At 42.0% G+C, this 21,366-nt stretch overlaps 12 protein-coding genes and 1 non-coding gene across 13 annotated transcripts; 7 read left to right on the top strand and 6 right to left on the bottom strand.

Moving 5' to 3' along the window:
* Positions 1–290: 290 nt before the first annotated feature.
* WALSEDRAFT_58448 (hypothetical protein) lies at positions 291–1,083 on the top strand. The gene has a single exon (XM_006959946.1). The coding sequence runs from the start codon at positions 295–297 to the stop codon at positions 895–897; it is 603 nt and encodes a 200-aa protein (XP_006960008.1). The 5' UTR covers positions 291–294; the 3' UTR covers positions 898–1,083.
* A 1,828-nt stretch (positions 1,084–2,911) lies between these two features.
* Positions 2,912–4,586, top strand: WALSEDRAFT_21628 (DUF155-domain-containing protein; the record flags this gene model as incomplete). The annotated part of the gene is made up of 3 exons (XM_006959945.1): positions 2,912–3,667; positions 3,713–4,253; positions 4,300–4,586. 3 exons carry the CDS (start codon positions 2,912–2,914, stop codon positions 4,584–4,586), a joined length of 1,584 nt encoding a protein of 527 aa, XP_006960007.1.
* Positions 4,587–4,985: 399 nt separating this feature from the next.
* WALSEDRAFT_61228 (hypothetical protein) lies at positions 4,986–7,024 on the bottom strand. The gene is made up of 4 exons (XM_006959944.1): positions 6,691–7,024; positions 6,199–6,644; positions 5,929–6,151; positions 4,986–5,880 (listed from the first exon to the last, which is right to left on the bottom strand). The coding sequence occupies exons 1-4, from the start codon at positions 6,735–6,737 to the stop codon at positions 5,052–5,054; spliced, it is 1,545 nt and encodes a 514-aa protein (XP_006960006.1). The 5' UTR covers positions 6,738–7,024; the 3' UTR covers positions 4,986–5,051.
* Positions 7,025–7,125: 101 nt separating this feature from the next.
* On the top strand, positions 7,126–8,606 carry WALSEDRAFT_33688 (hypothetical protein; the record flags this gene model as incomplete). The annotated part of the gene is made up of 6 exons (XM_006959943.1): positions 7,126–7,280; positions 7,330–7,370; positions 7,416–7,596; positions 7,646–7,726; positions 7,769–7,812; positions 7,859–8,606. Coding segments are annotated over exons 1-6 (1,180 nt in total), but the record flags the coding sequence as incomplete, so codon positions are not given.
* Positions 8,607–8,823: 217 nt separating this feature from the next.
* WALSEDRAFT_33687 (hypothetical protein) lies at positions 8,824–9,956 on the top strand. The gene is made up of 2 exons (XM_006959942.1): positions 8,824–8,847; positions 8,893–9,956. Exon 2 carries the CDS (start codon positions 8,898–8,900, stop codon positions 9,831–9,833), a length of 936 nt encoding a protein of 311 aa, XP_006960004.1. The 5' UTR covers positions 8,824–8,847; positions 8,893–8,897; the 3' UTR covers positions 9,834–9,956.
* On the top strand, positions 9,950–10,970 carry WALSEDRAFT_70219 (hypothetical protein). The gene is made up of 2 exons (XM_006959941.1): positions 9,950–10,184; positions 10,233–10,970. Exons 1-2 carry the CDS (start codon positions 9,969–9,971, stop codon positions 10,938–10,940), a joined length of 924 nt encoding a protein of 307 aa, XP_006960003.1. The 5' UTR covers positions 9,950–9,968; the 3' UTR covers positions 10,941–10,970.
* On the bottom strand, positions 10,966–12,293 carry WALSEDRAFT_40597 (glutathione S-transferase-like protein; the record flags this gene model as incomplete). The annotated part of the gene is made up of 8 exons (XM_006959940.1): positions 12,257–12,293; positions 11,955–12,212; positions 11,782–11,910; positions 11,661–11,737; positions 11,488–11,615; positions 11,344–11,442; positions 11,179–11,295; positions 10,966–11,131 (listed from the first exon to the last, which is right to left on the bottom strand). The coding sequence occupies exons 2-8, from the start codon at positions 11,971–11,973 to the stop codon at positions 10,966–10,968; spliced, it is 735 nt and encodes a 244-aa protein (XP_006960002.1). The 5' UTR covers positions 11,974–12,212; positions 12,257–12,293.
* Positions 12,018–12,310, bottom strand: WALSEDRAFT_11275 (DASH outer kinetochore protein; the record flags this gene model as incomplete). Its single annotated transcript, XM_006959935.1, has 2 exons — positions 12,018–12,212; positions 12,257–12,310. Coding segments are annotated over 2 exons (249 nt in total), but the record flags the coding sequence as incomplete, so codon positions are not given.
* A 52-nt stretch (positions 12,311–12,362) lies between these two features.
* On the bottom strand, positions 12,363–14,905 carry WALSEDRAFT_33686 (P-loop containing nucleoside triphosphate hydrolase protein). The gene is made up of 8 exons (XM_006959939.1): positions 14,701–14,905; positions 14,437–14,653; positions 13,932–14,389; positions 13,758–13,885; positions 13,522–13,712; positions 12,953–13,474; positions 12,529–12,909; positions 12,363–12,484 (listed from the first exon to the last, which is right to left on the bottom strand). The coding sequence occupies exons 1-8, from the start codon at positions 14,872–14,874 to the stop codon at positions 12,420–12,422; spliced, it is 2,136 nt and encodes a 711-aa protein (XP_006960001.1). The 5' UTR covers positions 14,875–14,905; the 3' UTR covers positions 12,363–12,419.
* Positions 14,906–14,929: 24 nt separating this feature from the next.
* On the top strand, positions 14,930–16,120 carry WALSEDRAFT_40592 (Diphosphomevalonate decarboxylase). Its single transcript, XM_006959938.1, has 2 exons — positions 14,930–14,988; positions 15,033–16,120. Exons 1-2 carry the CDS (start codon positions 14,939–14,941, stop codon positions 16,078–16,080), a joined length of 1,098 nt encoding a protein of 365 aa, XP_006960000.1. The 5' UTR covers positions 14,930–14,938; the 3' UTR covers positions 16,081–16,120.
* A 69-nt stretch (positions 16,121–16,189) lies between these two features.
* On the top strand, positions 16,190–20,786 carry WALSEDRAFT_61225 (hypothetical protein). The gene is made up of 6 exons (XM_006959936.1): positions 16,190–16,416; positions 16,463–16,668; positions 16,713–18,228; positions 18,273–19,823; positions 19,871–20,150; positions 20,204–20,786. Exons 1-4 carry the CDS (start codon positions 16,195–16,197, stop codon positions 19,230–19,232), a joined length of 2,904 nt encoding a protein of 967 aa, XP_006959998.1. The 5' UTR covers positions 16,190–16,194; the 3' UTR covers positions 19,233–19,823; positions 19,871–20,150; positions 20,204–20,786.
* Positions 18,276–20,295, bottom strand: WALSEDRAFT_61224 (hypothetical protein). Its single transcript, XM_006959937.1, has 3 exons — positions 20,233–20,295; positions 19,871–20,187; positions 18,276–19,823 (listed from the first exon to the last, which is right to left on the bottom strand). The coding sequence occupies exons 2-3, from the start codon at positions 19,934–19,936 to the stop codon at positions 19,314–19,316; spliced, it is 576 nt and encodes a 191-aa protein (XP_006959999.1). The 5' UTR covers positions 19,937–20,187; positions 20,233–20,295; the 3' UTR covers positions 18,276–19,313.
* On the bottom strand, positions 20,769–20,869 carry WALSEDRAFT_t79. Its single transcript has one exon. It is a non-coding gene; the product is annotated as a tRNA-Val (tRNA).
* Positions 20,870–21,366: the final 497 nt, after the last annotated feature.

Genomic DNA, 21,366 nt, shown 5'->3' with positions numbered 1-21,366 from the left:
GTTTATTATATCATGTTTTCTAGCAATATCAATATACACACACCTCTTATCAAAAATGTTTTGAATTGTTTGATATAATAGACGTTCACGGCCAGCATTGGCGAGTGAAGTGCCCTATCTGCCCACAACCACAACACTGTATGTTACTAATACCATTGAAGCGTTTGACTTAGCTTTATCTTTTACTCTCCCATATAAATAATCGTCTATTCTTTTTTAAAATTAAATCACAGTATAACGATTTCTAATCAAGTCAAAAACAAGCAGACGTCATTTTCGTCTCGCACCATCAAGATGCCAAAAGTCATACAACTTGATAGAGAGATTGTACAAGATTACATCGAAAGAGGAGATCTCCGGTCGAATGACTTAGATCTTTTGAATAGCTCACTCCAGACTACATTGAGGTATGTTGGGTTCGGTGCAGTCGTCGGTGGTGGATCTCTATTTTATCTAGCAAGGCGCTATCAACGAAGGTGGCCATTACCAACATTTGCAGGTGTCGTCAGTGGCACATTCTTAGGTCAATACGCAGGTGCTATGTCATTTGCTAGCCACTTCAAAGCAGAAGGCAGGGATCCACGACTTGTGTTACAAACTTTAGCTACGATTAGCAGGGAAAGTGATATCAAGCGTGCTGAGAGAGCTGCAGCAGGTGTTAAGAATCGTGTATCAGAACCACAGCATACTAGCAGATGGGATCAATTAAGAGACACGCCAACGGTGGATAATAAGAGATCAAATACAAATAATGAAAAAGATACGATTAAGAATACCCCAGATAGTTCTTCTCAGTCATTTTATGACACTAACAATTTCCCAAGGTCTAGTGAGGATTTTTCAGCCTTCAATAGAGAGGTAAAAAGCTATAGAAGTGCCACAGAGAAAGATTTGTAATTACAGCAAATAAATATCATTCAGATTTTTATTACATCATGTTTCTCATCAACAGCAATATGCATACGTACGTACGTTGATAATTAAGATACAAATTATGGCAATGCATATGTTAACCACTTCTACCTCTCGTCCTAACAGACAGTTTTGGTCTACCATGAGATCCTTTGATTTTACTTGTGGGATCAGTGGAAACACCAGTATCTAGACTATGACGAAAGTTTTATGATTTTATAATCGTAATATATATGTTTTACTATAAGCTGTCTGAAATAAGGTATCTGCCTGATTGTGACCACAATCACGTCTGGTTGACATTAATAAGATTATACATGAAAATGAATAGGATATTCCGACAAGAAGTGTGCTATATTTATTATGTTTATTCTCCATATGATCCTCTTCCTTTGTCTGTGCAGCATTGAACCATAGCGCCGGTATCTAATCCATTATTACCTGGCCATATACTTCTACAATCGTGGTATTTGCGATTGTACTCATAGGTATTCCATATGTGGCCTTTGTTTGGTGGGCAACAGTCCTTGGTTTCTTGATATGCATAGCCACCCGTGCCATCCATGTTAACTGTGCAAGCACCGATCTGTCCAGCTTGGACGAGAGTGAAAGTAGCTAAAGTGGTTGCCAAAAAGATTGATTTGAGCATGTTGTAGTGAATAAAAGAGGAAAGGAAGTACTGCTTTTGTATTCTTCCATTATGACCGAGCTGTGCAAAAAGAATTAGATTAATATCTAATCAAATGTTCGATCAGTTACACGATCTTGGCAAGACTAACATGATAAACATGCAATACCGTACAGAGTAACTGTATATATTTACCGTCATACAAAAGAAGATTGCCAATGCAAAAGAATATTTTCATTAGTATATTTCCTTACACCCGAACTTGTTTTAAGTGGTATTCACAATAACACATTGCTACTGTGTACATGTATTTCTGTATTATGAAACTTCGAGTATGGTCAGATGTTTGATAGGAATGTCCTTATTTTTATATGCTGTGAAGTGTAGACTCAGGGTCAGCTGCTTATTCAACCCATGATGATTAAATTTTTCGCCGCTAGAGCTTGAGCTTAGTTGTTTGATCAAACAGGCAAAGACATGAGTCTGATGGACTACAAGTTAGTATCTGAATGGGTGTGGAATTGGGAGCGAATGTGAACGTCTGTAATGATGACTATTTTATTCATTACTTTAAAATATATAACTAGGAAAACATTGTACTCATTCTGTGATTACTGTCGCTTGGACGACACCGACCATCAATAACACCTTAAGATATCATTCACGGAGATACCAAAAAAGTAAGATAATTGTAATCCTGTTTTGATACCATGGACCCCTGAAGCAACTCCTGAGTACAATATCAGCTGCAGTGAAGGGTTTTGCTTCGCGACACTGCGATACTTCTCCCATGAATCACTAACGAATCAAGTATAAGTCATGCTAAGCGCTCATTAATTATTGTGAAATGTCTGATTATTAAGAAAGGAGGTAATTCAAAGCTAATAGAACTTGATGGTGATTATGTGGCTTATATCACGTTGATTTCCCTATCACTATTTCTGTATATTTCAGACATCATGTAATATTATCCCGACTGAAAGAGTAATAGTGAAATGTTGTAGTAACATGCTGTACCTGTATTTGTCGCACCGTATAGTTTCCTTTATCTAAAATGATATAACCGCCGTTGGTGATGGATGAAGCCACAATAGACGTCATAAATAGATTTACAAGATACACCATAATAAGAAAATATGCGAAGTAGTTATGTCTAGCTGATAATAAAATATCCCTATAAGTCACGAAATAGAGCCAATCACATCTATCAGCTTGACTATGAACAACCACCAACAACCGAGTTCAGGAAGGAGGGTGAAAGTACCACTACCAGGTATAGCAAAGACAGCATACGATTTGAGGAATCCACGTCCACATAAGGATGAATTACGTATACCGCAAATCGCTCAGATAAAGCAATCAGCCGCATTTATGGGTAGAGGTACACCACCACGTGGACCACCAAAGCAATCACTCCCTGTGCGTACGTCAAAAGTTACGCAAAAACATGTTTTATTGCCAGATGAAATCCAAACACGTCCATTACCCTATGAGGAAGCTAGAAGACCGCCTACTAATATAGAACAGCAACAACAGCAAGAGGAAGTTGAAGCGAGGTTTAGGTTAGCTGAGCGTATGAGTAAAGAGGAGAGAGAAAACGAGGGTCACCACAGATTAACCGCTTATGCTGTTGGTGAGAGGTACAAGATGAAATCTTTAGCTGCATTTAGTAAACGTGAACATGGTGCTTGGGCGAGACAATACGATGAAGCTATATACACTGTCTACCACCTACCACTTCTCCCTGGATATAGTGCAACAACGACTTTGAGATCATCGGCTCCAATTATGAGCCCAGGTGGTGGTTCTATAATTGATCAATACGAGGAAGCAGATGAATTGCCGCAGCATGCAGAAATTGAACATCATAATGAACAACATTACGACGATTTGAGTCATAGTCCACCTCGTATCGATCACCAAGGGTTCATCAACGAAACTGTTGGCGATGGTAGATCTGGAAATGGCGTAAGCAATATTGGAGATGTCTCGCCATCACCTGATGATGTCGCTGTGCATGCCGATATGAAATCTGCTTCGCATAAAACCCAAAGGCAAAAGCGAAATTGGAGAAGACGACTAGAGAGCATAAATGACACCGTCGCAGAAATAATTCACTTTGATTATGTGGGTGAAGTGACTAAATAAGAGACTATCTAACCACTATTCTAGGGTGTTTCTGTGTTTTATAACATGACTGAAGCACAAGAAAATGACATCCTTCATGATATGGTCAATGCCGGAGTTGTAGTTCGACCGCTGCAGCCGGAAAACCGGGAGATCGAGCAGTGTCATTATGGCCAAGACAGTAACATACCCTCTTCGCGTATATTCAACGACTTCTTCACATTTAAAACCAATTCTCATTATCTCAAGTTGTCGCTAGCACATGCATTGGCGCAGTCGACGAAGCTGTCTGCGTTTGAGGAGCTCACTTTGGGTGTACTCGATAGCGCGTCAACGATACCAAAAGAATTGGCCGCGACTGGCACACTAGCCTTGGATAGAAGACAAGCCATTCAGCTCACTGGCAAGCTTTTCAAACTCCGTGTGGATGTCAATCTTGTTAGCAATGTGTTGGACGTTCCTGAACTCTTCTGGTCAGAGGCGGGTTTAAAAGCACTCTATGATGCCGGAAGGGAGTACTTTGAGATTGGCGCTCGCGTACAAACTTTGAATGAAAGATTAGCAGTCGCAAGTGATTTATTGGATAGTGAGTGAACGTAAACACATAAAGAATCTCCTAACACCCATCACAGTCATCCATGAACATGTCAATGAGCAGGGTATGAGTAGAATAACTATAATTATTATCTGGTTGATTGTTATCGCATGCTTGGTTGCGGTAGGAGAGGTATGGATTGACAAACGACATGCGGACAAACTGACAGAACATATAGGTTGGCGCAAGATTAACGCTGCATGCGTTGCGGCCTGGCAGTGTGACGATGATGCAGCGTTTAATAGATTAAGCTGGAGTGGGGGTCACCCAACTTCGCATCATAGAAGGACCAAGACAAGGACCAAGCAACAACTGTACAGATAACTAATAAAATAATGTATCATAAATCTTAAACATTACTATCTGTGGATGAATGAGTTTTCGCAGTTTATCTTCTATCATGGAGGCCTAATACAACACCATACTGACTTATAGGGCTATATGACTTGTATTATTAGCTGTATACAGAAACACAGTGCATTTAGTGATAACTGGAATTGGAAATACAGAATCAATGTTCAAAGTTGTAAACTCTGATTGCCTCGAGGTTGCATTGTTTAGTTTGGAATATAAGCTGAACCAGTACTTCAAATGATAGCCTCATGGCATCAGCTTCTCTGAAAAGTTAATAAGTTGTAAGTCAGCACCTGAACTTCGTGTATTGTCTTCTGATACCACACACAATCTCAAAATCATAATGCTGTTCATATTCCCTCAATAGCTAAAATTATCAAAAACGTCCATAGTAATACAATTGTTATAATGTTCTATATAATTATAAAATTATGACTAAAGTTTCTTTATTATGGTAGTGAGCGCGACTGAAATAACAAAAGGTGCGTCGAAGGCGGTACCAAAGAGGTCTACAGCTGGTAAACTATTGAGGAGAGTGAAAGTGGTGTTAGCCGACAACGATGTGTTCAGCTGTACCAACATAGTGAGAAAGAATGATCCCATGAGTTGTGATAACAAGAAGATCAAGAAACTAGTACTAGACCTCGTAGAAGAGTTACCTGCGACGTTTGTTGTACCAGCTATCTTCTTAAATATGCGATTCACAGCTAAGAGAAGTGCCTTAACATTGCTAATAATAATTGCACCAATTGAGACTACTGAAATCTGCTTAGCATAGACAGCTGACGAGTCCGGGTTGTTGAACAAATGTGCAAGTATGCCACCGAGTATCTTCGAAACGTAATCTGGGGAGCTCTCCGTCGAGCTACGTCTGAACATGAGGTTGATGAGCGATACAATGACTCTGGCGATACAATAAACTGCAAAAGCATGGCCGAGGAAGACGTAAAGCTTCCCTTTTATTGTCTTACTGAATTCTTGTCTGTCGTATTTGAATTTCAACTCGTTGAGGTCGATTACCATCTGGCTTTCAAGGGACTGCAAGCCATTAAGTTCCATACGCAGAGGTCCAGGAACTGTTGGAGAGCGCGTCCAGGATGTCATCCACTTTGGTATTACAGATGGCATACCCTCATCTTCAGCCATTTTGGCGTGGGCTGTAATCTCCGCGTTATGGACTTTCTCTTTAACTTCATCCAATTGATTCTGTACGTGATTGAGGGCCTTCTCAGAGGTCTCTATGTCCTCGACAGATACAGGTAACCTGATGGATTTGTAAGTTGTGAGACAGGTTACATACACAAACGCCTACCAATTACGCTTAGATACAGCGTGCAAGAACATGAAGGTCGTAGAGACAACACCAATACCAGACAATACTGCAAGGATGATAACGCCCATTCCAACACTACGAACGAGAGCTTTTCCGAGCAAGGACGACGCGTTTGAGAGCGGAAGTGGAATCGTCGAGAAGAGCAGAAGGTAGCATGCGAAAGGAATAAGCGATATTTTGATAGTACGCAAAAGTGGTGGATCTATAAGGCTGTTAGAACGATTGATGCGTATAGAAAGAGCAACGTACTCGTATCAATAGCGGCTGTAGACGCCTGCCTCAATCTAACGAAGAGAAAACATTGGAGGTAGGGTATTAAGAATATTACGAATCCTAATAATAGACCAAGTGCGATCTTGAAGGCTATCTCGACTGCGGGAGTCTGCAGCATGTTTCCAATATTGAACATAGCGATAACGATTATTTTAGCAGCCTGTGCGAAAACCATCGAAAAAGCCCATCTAGATATGTTTAAAGCGGTGGACGTTGTGAATGTCGTCAAGCTTTTAAGATTCCTGAGTGATAGTTTGGCTTGTATGCTAGCGATAGATGGCCTAGAAGAACCGTTTAAAGTGGGCAATAGAGGCGCATCATCGTCCATATCCTCATTGTACTTTCTATCTTCTGATGCATCCTTCAGGGATGGCTGCAGGGACCGCAGAAGAAACTTCCTAGCTAAGGAGAAAGATATCAATCTAATACACGGTTATTGGAGAAAGTAAGTCGTGCTATTAGACCCACTCCACGGCTGTTATAAAAATACCGTCGCGAACGTCAGTCGCTTGCATCGTTGATGGTCGTACAAAATGAAGGATGAGATAATGATTTTTTGAGTATTTTGTTTCTAAGAGATCTAGCAGTGCTATCAGGGTTATATAGCCAGGCTGAAAGCTGTTCCGTACGAGTTACCTGAGATGTAGAAGATATGGGAGATCTGGAATAAAATGAGGGATATGGAGAGATGCATAATGTATTCACAATAAATTACGGTGCGTGTTCTATATATACCCCGCAGTGTGGAAAAACTGTTCTATGTTTAGCTTAAATAGTTGAGTAAGAAAGATATGAAAACAAGACAATATAATAAATAAAGCGAAGACTTAAATACAGTAGTAAAGAATAAATTTATTTTACTCTCAAAGTCGTGTGTGTGCTCGGACTCGTTTCTACCCTGCAGTCATCTCAGGTTGAACTCTCATGGTGTTCAAAAATGGCCACACTCGTTTCTATTTACTTCTAGCAGTTCTATCCATCAGTATAAAAGCAGACGTCCCATGCATAGGCTCAGCAAGTAGTATTACCTGGTGGCAGACCAAGAACGATAACCCGTGGTACGTGCTACAGAATACCGCAGTCGAACATCCGTTTAACAATCCACAGTGGTCTAATGGAGGAAACCGCTCGTGTGTGCAATAGTCAGGGTGAGTCCGCATTCTTCGATTAAGAGTGTGCTTATACAATTATAGCTGCAGTAGATAGAATTACCTACGGCGGTGATTACAGAGCAGACCCAGACAGCTGTGAATGCTCTGTTCCATATTTCAATCTAGCAAATGCTTGTGCGTATTGTGGAACAGGCGATCACAATAGAGGTACCAGCAAGGATGAATTCTTCGAAAAATGCGACAAGAACAACCTAAATGTCAGGTAAGGCTTTAGTAATACTATACGCTGTTTTTTAACTATTCGTTTCTAGCCCGCAGTTCCCTGAAAACGTCACCCAGACTTACCTCGTACCACCATGGGCGACGATGGCTATACCAGCTAGTGGTAATTGGTGAGTTTGTTGGCATTAAATAATACATCTAACGCTCTCTAGGTCTTTCGACGATGCAGAGGCTTATGCTTCTGAAAATCCCACTCGTGAGCAGTTTCACTTATTAAAGTGTCTTCCTGACAAATCAAATAGCAACTGAATCGGCGAAACCAACAGACCCATCTGATCACCATTATTCTGTCGGTGCTGTTGTAGGTGGCACCCTTGGTGGTGTATTCGCGTTGGCCTTAGTTGTAGCGATTGCTGTCTTAATTTGGTGCAGAAGATCTTCAACTGCAGCGCGTAGGAGACGATTGATGATGCGTGCTCAAGGAATACCAACAAAGGTTAAAGATACCGATAGTATATTCGAAATAGACGACGAACCGCGCCGCGACCACGATGACCTAGATAAAGCCTACATACCTGTGCCTTACACAGGCTCTGCAGGAAGTCAGACATCAGCTAGACAGTCAGGATTATGGGGTACACCTTCCCCTGGATTTGCAGCTAGTGGTAGATTTGGACAACATTCTCATAGACGATCGCAACCAAGCTCGGGTGTGAACCCATTAGATGATGAAAATAGTCTATACTCCAGACCAAGCGTCTATTCAAGACCAGGATCATTTGCTCCGCTTCAATCACCTTTACCGGCTGTGAGGAAGGGCGTCGAAGCTGGATATGACTATTTTGGAAGTAATAAAAACCGAAGTTCATTTGCTGTGAATAATCAACACGTACATCATGAATCGGACGCTGGCGTCTCACTCTACTCTGACTCGCAGGAAGACTCAACGAAGCAAAGTTTACCACCAATGTACACAGATGTGTATAAACGGAATAACATGATATAATCAAACACTCTCATTTAAAGTATTGTATACCCTCATGGACAGTTATCAATAAAATATTTTAGTGCAAATTGTGTATTGTCACCTCACATTCCGAAGCTAGCTAGAGTTGGGGCTAAAGCTTAAGCTAAACATTCTCAAGTGGCTTTGAAGCGGCTTTGAAAAATAATTTTGTTATTAGCTCCTAGCCGACTGTCAGTAATCTGTCAGGAAATTCTTAACTGCAGTCCAGATAATTGGTGCCTTAGCGTCTAATACCCTTCTTCCATCACAATCTAATTAATTAAAGTGAGTAAAAGTAAAAATAAGTAAAATATATTAATACATATATAGATATAATGTCATTCACTCTAGAGAACTTTGATTTGGGAAACTTCCTAGCCTCTGAAGTAGATGCATTCAGCCAGACCGGTGCAAATCTAAAGAATCCCCATGGATATGTAGATTATGACAACTTTCAAGACTTCTTAAGCCCACGCAACGGTCAGGAATCATTGGATAGTGATCTCCCTTACTCTTGGTTCGACTATAATAGAAACCAGCCACAAATAAAGACAGAACCGATCTCAGATATTGTACCAGTCGAGAGTCTACCACCATCGATGTTCTTCCAGCCACCTACTGCTTTCTCCCAGCCAGTTGAACAATCAAAAGCACAGCCCCACGAGGAGGCACAAAATGAGGCACAAGACGAGGCACATGCACAGCCAGAGGAACTTCCACCTTCACCTTCGATGCACCCAAAGGATGAAGATTATAACAGCGATGAGGAGAGTGATGCCACTGCCAAGCCTACGCCAAAGAGAGCACCAAGAAGGTCGGCCGCAGCAGGTAAATCAAAGCAAAAGGCAATTGGTAGTCCAAATGTCATAGGTTCACCTCAGAATAAGCGCAAAAGATCTCTCACTCCTCTTCCAGCTACGAGTTCGAGACGCTCTTCTGTTATGGATACCGAGATGCAAGAATTAACAAATAATTCAACAATTGAGCTTCCAAAAATACAAAAGACAGCTCACTCTTCACAATTCGTACCACCAGATACCTCAAATTTACCTAAACGTGAAGCTAGATTACTCAAGAATAGAGCAGCTGCTTTCTTGTCTAGACAAAGGAAACGCGAGGCGTTTGAACTCCTCGAGGAGAAAGTAATCGACTTGGAAAAAGAGAAGCAACAATTACAACTCGAGAGAGATACGGCTATCGCAGGCGAGCGTCGTATGCTTGAAGAATTGCGTCAATTGCAGGCACAATTTGGACAACCAATGCAGCAATGAATGGACAATTTTAACGATAGCAATTACGCTATGTACATTTAGCCTTTATTTTTAACTTTCTCGCCCTTTTGAAGGAAAGTTTTTTATTGTACTTTTTAAAAATACATATGTGACGCATTTTGGTAGACTACAATAATGAGTGAGGTAATAAAAACAGAAGACAATTCAAACGATCAGCACGTTATTGACGATGTATACGACGGCGTAGAGGAAGATAAAAATAACGAACAAACTAGAGCCCCAGTGGCTGAAGAAGCTACACCGGCAGCACCGCCAAAGGAGGAAAAGAAGGAGGATGAGGATAAGGCTACAATGGAGAAAGTAGCTGCTATGTCTGTTATGTTCCCATCGGTTAGTATCCCCTAATCCATTCTCGTATACCTCGCTAATGAGATATAGATCGACAAAGAGATCATTTTGTCAGTTTTGAAGTCATCGTCCACACAAGAGAGAGCCGTTGAAACACTCCTACAAATGTCAGATCCTTCCACTCAGTCCCAGACGCAAAAGCCATCGAGACAGTTCGACGACGATGAGGCACTCGCACGTCGTCTCCAGGAAATGGACTTTGAGAGGAATGGTAGAGCATCTTCAACGCCTTACGATGATCTAGGCTATGAGCCACGCAAACCAAGACGTCAACAGAAGCCTCCACCAGAGCAATTCGAGAACTTGGAACCTGGCTTCAACTTCTCAGATATTACCAACGCTTTCTCTGAATTGGCTACTACTTCCAAGAAGCATCTTAATGATTTCTGGTCCTCGCTCACTGAAGGCTACAATACTGTCCAGAATACCGCAGAAGAGCACCTCGGTGAACATAGACCAGCAAAGAGATCAACCCAGATCGATGACCCATACGCTCATCATTATGATCCACAAATACATCGCAGAGCACAGAAACATAACAGACAATCAATAATTCAAATGAAAGATAACTCAACTGATAAGAACACTACCCACCAAACACAGCCATCTGACTTATCTGGCTTGGGATTCCTCCCTCGTCGTGAAATTGACTTGAGTCAACATAAGAGAAACACGAATACATCCGAGAATGAGGAGGATGATGATTACACACATAACCCATTTAACGAAAGAAAGTAATGTCATTAATTTCATAAATTTATCCTTACTCTGCGTCCAACTCTGGATAATGTCTGAAAATACCGTCTGTGTAAGGCAAACGGCGATCTGATTTGAGGTAAGACAACATGTGATCTTGTGATTTGATGTTATCGTAGAAAGCATTGATGTTCTTGTAATCAGGCAAGAGAGTTTGCATTCTCTTTGGGAAACTATATGATAATATTACTATGTAAAACAGTAACGAGATTGGACGCACGCGAATTTCAAACCATCGATAACTTGCCAGAGTGCGTAATCAGCATAAGTTATATGATCGCCGACGAGATATTTCTTTTGCGCTTTCAAATTCTTAGACAAAATTGTCTCAAAATGTCTGATAATGAGGGTTAATTATGTGTCTGTAGAAACTTATGAGACTTACGTGAGAAACTTTGGAATACGTTCGTTACGGAAAGATTCAGAGAATCTTTCTGATTCGACTTTCTGGTCTTCGTAGTATAAGTTCGCACTGATTGGGTGGCTGTTGTGTGATTAGTGGGAGTGATCTTTGAAAAGTGTTACACACTGGGTGTTGTGCGCCTCAGAACATAAATCCAATGCTGTTAAAGCATGTTGATGAATCTGAATCTTTTGGATTTCGTCATCGGATGATAACCCCAATCGTGTGGAAAGGTAAAGTAATATAGCAGGAGTCTATGTAATCAGTCAGATAGACCTGAATAATCAAATACCACCCACTTGGGCAATTGCAACACCATTCGTGTTATCTTTCAAGATTGGCGTTGCGAATGCTATGTTGTTGTTGCCAATATCAACTATGGTGGCTTAGAAATGCCCATAATAAGGAGAGTATCCCCACCATCTCCTGAAACGTACTCCATAACTTGATCTATCCCGCCTGGTGTGTCGACATAGGAAACACCAGCGTGTTCAAAACAGAGACGGATGAATTCACCTCTACCAGGGATAGGCCAATAAATAAGTTCGTCTATCTTCAGTTAGATAGCTACTAAGTTACAGAGTTATCCTCACAATCTGTCTTTGCTGCCATCGTAGTCGTTGATAAAGAGAAATAAATTACAAATAATTTACAGAGCCAGTTCCGGGTATACCTTGTTGATGAATGATGCTACTACTGCTATCATTGTCATCCTCCTTTGTGTCTTTGCCGACTATATTCCCAAATACACCCCAGAGTGCAGCTATCGTGTTGAACTCCTTGCCAACGCCTAGTACTTCTTCTAAACGTCTGCCAAGCATATTGGAGTTATTCAACGCTTGTTCGAATTCCTATTACGCGTTCAGAATACGCACCCCACGCGTCTTCTACTCACATGTCCTATTTCTTTCACAAGCCTCTCTTTTTCTTTCTCAAAATGTGTACTTTCTATAGGTGCATTTAAGTTTGAATTACTCAGTGGCTCCCGCTTTATTTCTATCGTCTCTTCACTATCCATCATCGCGGTTTATAATCAATGAGTCTTTCTACAAAATAAATTACTTTTTCTTTTTTAAATCGTTCAATGCAGTCGATTTACTAACACCAAGGATGTTCTTGTGATCTGCTGGGTTGTTAAATTCGTCTTACTTTCTTCTATTCACTTACTATCATTATTGACCATTTCGTTCGCAAGTGTCGACTGATTCGTCGTTAAGTACTTGCTGCTAACACCTCTAATCATCAATGGTTGTGAAAGTAGGTTTTTCAATTCCGCTTTCTGCTTCTCGAGTGCATTCTCTTCCTTATCAGTGAGGTTCGCAACACCCACTCTCTTCTTCTTCTGGCCACGTAAATTGTATTGGGTTTCTTCGTGGTCAGAATCCAAATCTACACCAAGTGCATCCGCAGCTTCCTTCTCCCAATTCGAATCAAACTTCGCTTTAGTCGTTTTATGTCTAGTTGCCTCTATCTTTGTTGCAAGATTTATTCTCGCTTTGAGTTGATCGAGTATATTGAACTGTATTTGAAGGTGTGAAAGACCATTGTCTGTGGTATATGAGAAACTGTCTATGTTAATACTTAAACTCACCCCTATTAAGCTGTTTAAGGAGATCGTTTGACATTCTTCTCTCTTCTGGACACACAAACATTACTGCGAGACCACTCCTTTGAGCTCTCGCGGTTCTACCACTACGGTGGATATAGGCATCCGCTGTGCGTGGTACTTGGTAGTGAATGACGTGATCGACAGAAGGTACATCCAGACCTCTAGCAGCTACATCCGTAGCAATCATAACTGCATTTGGTAGACTTTTGAATCTATCAAAGTTTCTCAGACGCTGTCTCTGTTGAAGACCCGAATGAAGAGGGAAGACATGTTGCTTTAACGTTTCGAGTAATGGGATCATCCTTCTGATAGCGTCTATTGACGAAACGAATACCAATGTCTTGCCCGGATACCTCAGGAGGAAATAGTAAAGGTAGAGATCCTTATCAGTTGAGAGACAATCCACACGTGCTTCTTCCAATGTCGATACAACCTTGTTTACCGGTGAAAGATCTATGATCGATGGTTCAAGATCACGGAAATCGAGACGCATTAGTAAATCATCTGGAGGTGCGTTAATGCGGCTCTTATGAATGGTACACAACCCTCACCTAAGCTTGATTTTACTTCCTGTTTCTTCTTACCACTACCAGCTTTTCTCTTCCTTTTGAGGTTTTGCTGGAGATCCTTCGAAAGCGTGGCCGAGAAGACCATGGTTTGCATATCATCAGTTGCTGGTACCTCCTCAGGTAAACCAATCTCTGTCGACTCAAACTCATCTTGGAAGGCAGCAGTTGATGACCTTTGAGAGTGGTTAATTCAGTTCTCAATAGCCAGTACAGCTTACTTCGAAGTACGCTGTGTCATGCGTAAAATCTTGTCCATTTCCTCGAAATGACCAGCTTCAATCATACGATCAGCCTCATCGATAACCAAAAATTGAGATCTGATAGCGCGCTTGGCGAGAGTGCCATCCTAAAGGGATATTGAGTTGCGTACATAAGGTGAAATTCTAACTCACATCCAGAAGGACCTCCCAAAGACGACCTGGAGTAGCAACGACAATGTTGGCATACTGTAGTTGTCTTTTTTGTTTCTGTATACTCATACCACCAACTACTGTAGCTACATTGACTCGCCTGGTGATATCCTGTACTCTTGGGGCAAATTTCTTGAGTTCACCCGCTACTTGGAGGGCTAATTCACGTGTAGGACACAAAACAAGAGCCGCCAAGGATTCCTCGGGGATCTCACCCTCTACTATACGTGATAATATAGGTAAGCCATATGCGAGCGTTTTACCTGAACCTGTTTCAGCTATACCAATGACGTCCTTCCTTATCATCGATGCTTTGAGTGATTCTTTTTGTATAGGGGTTGGTGTAACTATGCTGTTCTCATGTAGACTTCTCAAGAGTGCTGATGGGAGATCCTTAGCGATGCTCAAATTATCTGCACTCCATTCAGGCAATTTGGTTACTATGGAGGAGTAAGAAAGTAGCTCTAATCCTGCAGCCGCAACATACCATCAAATTCAGGTTCAGGTGCTGGTTCTTTTGGCTTCTTCGCCTCGTCTACTTCTCTCTTCGCTTGTTTGGCAGATGCACGCTTCTTTTTTGCTGCGTCCCGCTTCTCAGCCTTCTTCAACTCCTTTCTAGATTTCTTCTTCTCCGGCTGTGTATCCTGTGCATCGTCTGGCTCCTCATCTTCCTCGAAAGGTACATCGACAACGTTTTGTACACTCTGAGAAGAGATTAGAAGAGATAGGCAAAACTGTACTATATACTCACTCTAAGTTTCACTATACGCTCTCCAGAATGTCCCTCTTCGAAGTCTACGTCGACGCCGTCAATTTCTTCTAAGCCCATCCAACCATCACCTTCAGCGTCTGCGAATTTGTGATCAACTTTCTTCCATGAGAGATCTTGACCCCTTTTACGCTTATTTAATGCGTAGGGTGGCATTTTATAATTTTTCTTATCAACGAACTCAATCAAGGAGAGATCTGGCGCTTTGATTGCAAAAACGATGAGGAGAGAAATAACTGTTACCGCACCTGTCAATATCGCTGTTATAAAGTGAGTATTTAGCATTCTATTGTTTCATCTCTCAATATCTCTAGATACTGGGGAAAGCGTGATGTTAAACTCAACCTCCCAACTAACAGCTCACTCTCTGTAACACTCTCACAAGATGAAATGTGCAGCAAAACAACTGTCTCTGTTGATAAGAGCTACACCAAAGACACTCTCGTCCTCAACGGCGAAGAAAACGAAATCAACGGTCGTCTCGTTAACGTCCTCAATGTTATGCGTGAATCTACCACAGAAAGCGAAATAAAGGATTTGCATGTTCGAATTGAATCCACAAACAACTTCCCAACTGCAGCTGGTTTGGCTTCCTCTGCCTCTGGTTTCGCTGCCTTGGTTTATGGTTTGGGCAAGATATTTGTACCTTCATACACCAACAGTCAACTCTCAACTATCGCAAGACAGGGCTCTGGTTCTGCCTGTAGATCCCTCTTCGGTGGTTTCGTAGCCTGGAACAAAGGTGAAAAACTAGACGGCAGTGACTCGAGCGCAGTTGAAATAGCCCCACAATCACACTGGGATGATCTTGATGCACTCATTTGTGTCGTCAGCGCCAATAAGAAAGCAGTCGCCTCCACAGCCGGTATGCAAAGAACTGTAGAAACAAGTCCATATTTGCAACACAGAGCTGATAACGTCGTTCCAAAGCGTATGGATGATATTATAGATGCTATCAAGAGCAAGGATTTCGATAAGTTTGCTGATATCACAATGATGGATAGCAATAGCTTCCACGCAAGCTGCTTAGATACCCATCCACCAATCTTTTATCTCACTGACGTCTCCAGAGCTATCATAAATGTCGTTCACGCTCTTAACAATGCCATGGGTAGACATGTTGCTGCTTACACATTCGACGCTGGTCCAAATGCTGTTTTATACGTTCAAAGAAAGGATAAAGAATTGGTGTTGTCGATCATTAACAGCCTCTTTGGTCCTTGCGAAGGTGTAGAGTGCAACTCCCTCGACAACATACTCAGAAGATATAACATCGATGCTGATTTGTCTGCCTTCCAATCACCGAACGGATTGTCAAGAATAATCCAAACCTCAATTGGAGATGGCCCACGTATTGTTTAAATTGCCGATTAGATTTCTATCTTTTTTATTTTTTGTTTTTATATTTTCTGTCTGCCTTTTTGATAAGAGCACTTGCTTCGCGTACTACGTCGAACGCGTGACGCTTGACGCTAGATGGATGATCAATTCAAACGACCGACAGCCGGCAAGAAGAGGTCATTAGATGTGCAGCAGAGCACTTCAAAACGGCCAAAAGTAGACAAACCAGAGAAGCATATTGAGGATTACATGAAGAAGTGGATAAAAGCATTCAAGAACATCGTATTGCATTTTGATAAACCAGAGGACATAGCATTGAAGAATGAAATTATATTCATGTCTCGTATCCTCGGCGCCGTTAGTTTTTTGCTTTCAAAACCGCGTATTTCTGACATCTTGATAGCGCGTTGAAAACTTCTTCTCTAGAAAGGTGACTCATGTTATAACTAGCAGGCAGATATCCAAGGATTCCTCCGTTGTGAAGTCCCCGCCCACAGAGAAGGAAAACCAGCCGAAGTTGAATAGACAAGCAACACCAACTTATGGCGAGCAAACTGTAGTTAAATCAAACTATGTAATGTTTGATTCTAATAACCAACGTACACAGAGGTGAGTAGACCGCGTAATTAGTACATGCATTCACAAAAGTCTAGTATCGTAGACACACAACCAAAGAATCCGTTCCTAGATGGTTCACAACAGAACGATCTCCTTCTTAAAGCCCAGGAGTTCAAGATGAAAGTATGGAGTTTTGGTAAGATCTACAACATGCTCGATTTCATCTTTGGGAACTCCCCAGAGCTTAAAAGTGTATATAAGAATCTTAAAAGTGATAGAAGAGCACGAAAGGAACAAGAAGTCACCCTTAAGGCACTTCTTACAAAGGAGAAGCTCCAGGGTACAACTGAGCGCGATAGGAGCGTACGTACTCAAGATTTCTATTATTTCCATCGCAATATAAAGTATATACTCGTAGAAGACACGGAATCAATCTACAGACCAATCCTTATTCAGGAGTATGCACAACCAAGGTCGCATGAGGAACCATCATGGCCGATCCTTTTCGCATGTCGTGACGAACGCAATCCATTTCAGAAGTATTACCAAAATGAGACACCATTTGATGGCAAATGCTTTGCTAGCAGGAACTGGGGGATGAGAGAACACGTGAACTACATCCTCGAAGCTCAGTTGTCGCGTTTGGTGAAACAGGGTGTTATCACTATGGAATCACCCGTTCAAAAGGACGAAGAAGAGCAAGCGGAGGATCCACCGGAAGCAGGGAAGGCTGAAGAAGATGACGCATATGTTGCTGCTTCTGGAAATAGCGTTACTATCACTTCGAATACCGCCACTTCGCAAGCTGCCAGTCGACACATGCAACATAGAGATAAGAGAGTCTCACAGTTTGATAGGCGAATTACCGAGCATAGGCCGAAGACTGCTCATCCTAGAGCTTCTTTAGAAATACCGCCTAGCTCTAGCAAATATATAGTTCAGCAATCGCTAGGTAAGGCAAGTGACGCATCTCCCGCGGCATCCACATCAAGGAGGGTCTCAGAACAGAGTGCGAATACATCCTTAGAGCAACGGCGGGGTTCAAAGAGTAAGCCTATCGTAGAGAATGGTGCGACACCTACGAATGCAGCCCAGGCATTACTCAGAGCACGTGAACATTCTATTCATCTCCCTCAAGAGAGTGTTGTAAGGAGAAAGTCGAATGATAAATTTGAAGAGCATGTCAATGCACTCAAAAACCGTTCTGGAGAGGTGTCCAAAGAAAGGCGCGTCTCGGGCAGCAAAGATGTCCAAGAATCACCACCTCCGAAGGAGATCCTTGCTACAAAAGAGGCACGCGCCGCATTCAAGGAGGTTGTACCAAAGAGAGACATACCTAAGAAAGAAAATACCATAATCGAAAAACCAAAACCAGAGGAGACAGCAAAGCTAACGAATGAATTCAAGGAACCTGTCAAACCATCTCAGCCAGCGAAAGCATCCAAGGAAGAACCAGAAACATCAATATCAAAAGAAACAGCAACTCTCTATCAGGAAATGGAAAAGCTGCAAGCTAAAGAGAAGCACAAAGAGAGGCTTAGTAGGCGACACGAGAATCTCAAACCTGGTTATTGCGAAATATGTAGAATTAAGTTCGATGACTTTAACAAAGTGAGTATGGTCAAAGGAATTAAGGTGATATTAACATACGATAGCATGTCAACTCGAATAAACATAAGAAGCAAAGCACAGATCCAAAGATATGGAGTTCTATCGATTTGCTTTTGCGATATACTGCCAGACCGCTGGCAAAAGCTACCGAAAAGCCTCCTCCTTCACCGGCTACCAAGCTATCTCCACCGCCATCGCCAAAGAAGCTCCGCCGGTACGAGAATGATGAGAAAGAGGAAGTAATTGTGCATAACGATATCCAAAATACTGTCTCAAACACACAAGAACCTCTGCTCGCGGAGTCTACATTTATCCAGAATTCACAAGCTACCACTGCGGGTGGTGCTCCTCAGACTACACAATCACAAGAGTCTTCTAAGCGCTCTCAAGAGGTAGTCAAGAAAGCAGACTGCTTTGAAATCGCACAGGAGGGGGTACAACCGCCTAATGAAGATGATATGCAAGAGTTCGACCAGATTGAGGACTACTATCGTGATGGATTTTACAGCAATTACGACCAACAGCAACTACAACAACAGGAGGACATTGAATTGCTAAACTCTCAATGGGACGAGCTCCAGAGTGTAATAAATATGGAACATGACCTGCCTAAAGCTATCTCACATGATAGTATTACGAGGGAAGATGTCTTAAACTTTATAGAAGGCGATAACACCGCTACTCGAGAATACAACAACACAGTGCAAGCGTATGAGGATGGTGATGGATACGTAGAGGAAGACCAGCTAGAGGAAATGGCACCTAATATGCCTGCAAAGGAAACAAGTCCTGAAACGGCAGAAGTACAACGATCCTTTGACGTATTTGAGGGCCAACCGATATATGAGACGCAAAATAAGTCTCCTTTGAACCACAACGGTGGATCCATTGATTGGATTAATACCCTCACTGAAGTTTTTAAACAACACCTCTCAGAGCCAAACGACCAGCCGCACTCGCATCACCAATCATCTTCACATAGTCTCATCGAACACCTAGCATGACCCGCTTTTGTATGACATAAGTTCAATTGTTTATAGCATTTTAATGATCTTATGATTAGTCGTGAGTTATTACAAAATATGTTACTTCTTCAAGCCACTGATAAGTTTGATTTCGTCATGTTCGATAGTAATAAGTTCACCAGGGGCGGCTGTATCGCCGGTTACTGCGCCTTTGACGACTTCATATGCGAAGCCAATCTTAGATGAGGTGTTATGCCAGAAATGCAATGATTCGGGTTTGACGACGATGACCATAATTCTTGGATCATCCTTATCTCCCGTGTGTTTTCCATCTTTGAGATCACCAAACCAGGCTTTCAAAGAAGGGTTCCAGACTTTGTCGATAACAGACTGGTCCTGTGTGACAGAAGCTCTTCCAGCGAGCGAGGCCCAGCTCGTTGATGAAGGATCGTAGTAGGAGATATTAACGTGCGAGTCATTTTGGAATTCCTTCGTCTTCCCACTCTTGATGTTTGCGATGTAGTAGTATGTCAAATGGTCAACGGCAACGGGGCTCATCGCGCGTGAGTGGAGGAAACCATCTGCATTGCGTGAGGTAAGCATTGAGGTCTTCACTGGTTGGATTATGCTCTGAGGGATACCATTAGCGTTATGTGAAAGGTAGCCATTTCTCTCACATTGAAAATGTCGAGCTTCTCTTGTGGAGTAGCTTCTGTGCTTGACTTTGCGGCGTATGGATCCATTGTTATTGTACTTGGGTGTTACTTTGAGAGAGATCTGCAATTAAGGCTGAGCTTGGAGTACATGTATGCTCCAGTGAATCGATGTTGTCATAAAACACCGAATCCGAAGAGCAAGAATGGATAATATGCGTTTGCATTGGCGCCGTAAAAATGCTAGTAATATGCGCCCAGGTTGTTATCGCTTGTCGTCTAACGGTTGTTATCTATCCAGAATGTATGACTTCATCTGAATAGGTGATGCAAACACTGATCTGTTCAAATACTCAGCTTGATAGCTAAATCAATCGATACGTTACAAATATATCATCTCTTAAATTGCATTTCATAGTATGACGCCATAACAACGAATATACATCATTATCAAAGTGGTTTTTCAGCAGTCTCCTAAGTGGAAAAAGAATACTGAGCATCACTACGACATTTAATATGTCGCCGCATTAGGCACTCCTCGATGTAAAGCTCCATCCCTCTTGAAGCTGCCTTGTATAGCACCACTTGTTCCAATTGCCGCTATGCAGGGCCCTACAGCGAAGATACATCCTTCAAGGCGTTCTCTGAAACTGAACTTATGCCCACCACACTTGTTTTACATTTGCATAGCCTCTGAAAAGGAGTCAAGACCATTAAAAAATGATTCATTACTGCAATTGTGCCTGCTGGCGAACTACTTTCAGAAGAGAGACGGCCATAGAGTATGCGTTTTTGACTATCTACTTAAAAACTGTGATAACTTATTTCAAGAATTAGCTATAGGTGTCGCTACGAACTATAAAGCGCCGTTCCGAAAGCAGTCGCCAACCACAAAAAACGAATTGATAGCCTGCAAAAAGGAAGCTTTCGATGAGAATCGAACTCATGACCTCCGCGGATCCGGTGAACACTCCTTGAGTGTGCCATGTTAACACGGCGCTATAACCCCTAAGCCACGAAAGCTGTTGACGACACTTTTCTGTACAAAGTGTGGATCCATTATCGTGAAAATTTGCTCGAAACCCCTCACACACCAATGTTTCTAAGGATGGACGATCATCATCGAAAATCGGCCGATTTGCCGGAGGGGCATAAAAACCCTCCCAGTGAATCCGCAAGCGCCGAATTCACAGGTGAGCACTTTTTAAACGATATATCGTTCGATTTCGGTGCTGCTGACGCGCGAGGAAATCTCGACGCGTCGCAACACGGGAGGAGACAGAGTCAAAGACTCAATACTAATTTAAATAAGAGACGCAGAACCGCTAATGAAAATTACGGAGCGCGTAGTTTTGATATACTTTCGTTAGCTGAGCATCTCACCGATGTGATGACGCAAACCGTCGGGAAGTTAAAAGGTGAGTTAGAAAGCACATTCAAAAAGTGCATACGTGAAGAGCAGGACAAACACGACAAATCTCTCAAGGAGATGTCCCACAGATTCGAGCAGCAGTTACACG

The sequence above is a fragment of the Wallemia mellicola genome (genome assembly GCF_000263375.1).
Source record: "Wallemia mellicola CBS 633.66 unplaced genomic scaffold WALSEscaffold_22, whole genome shotgun sequence".
Classification (NCBI taxonomy): Eukaryota; Fungi; Basidiomycota; class Wallemiomycetes; order Wallemiales; family Wallemiaceae; genus Wallemia; species Wallemia mellicola.
This window is presented reverse-complemented; position numbering and strand designations above follow the sequence as displayed.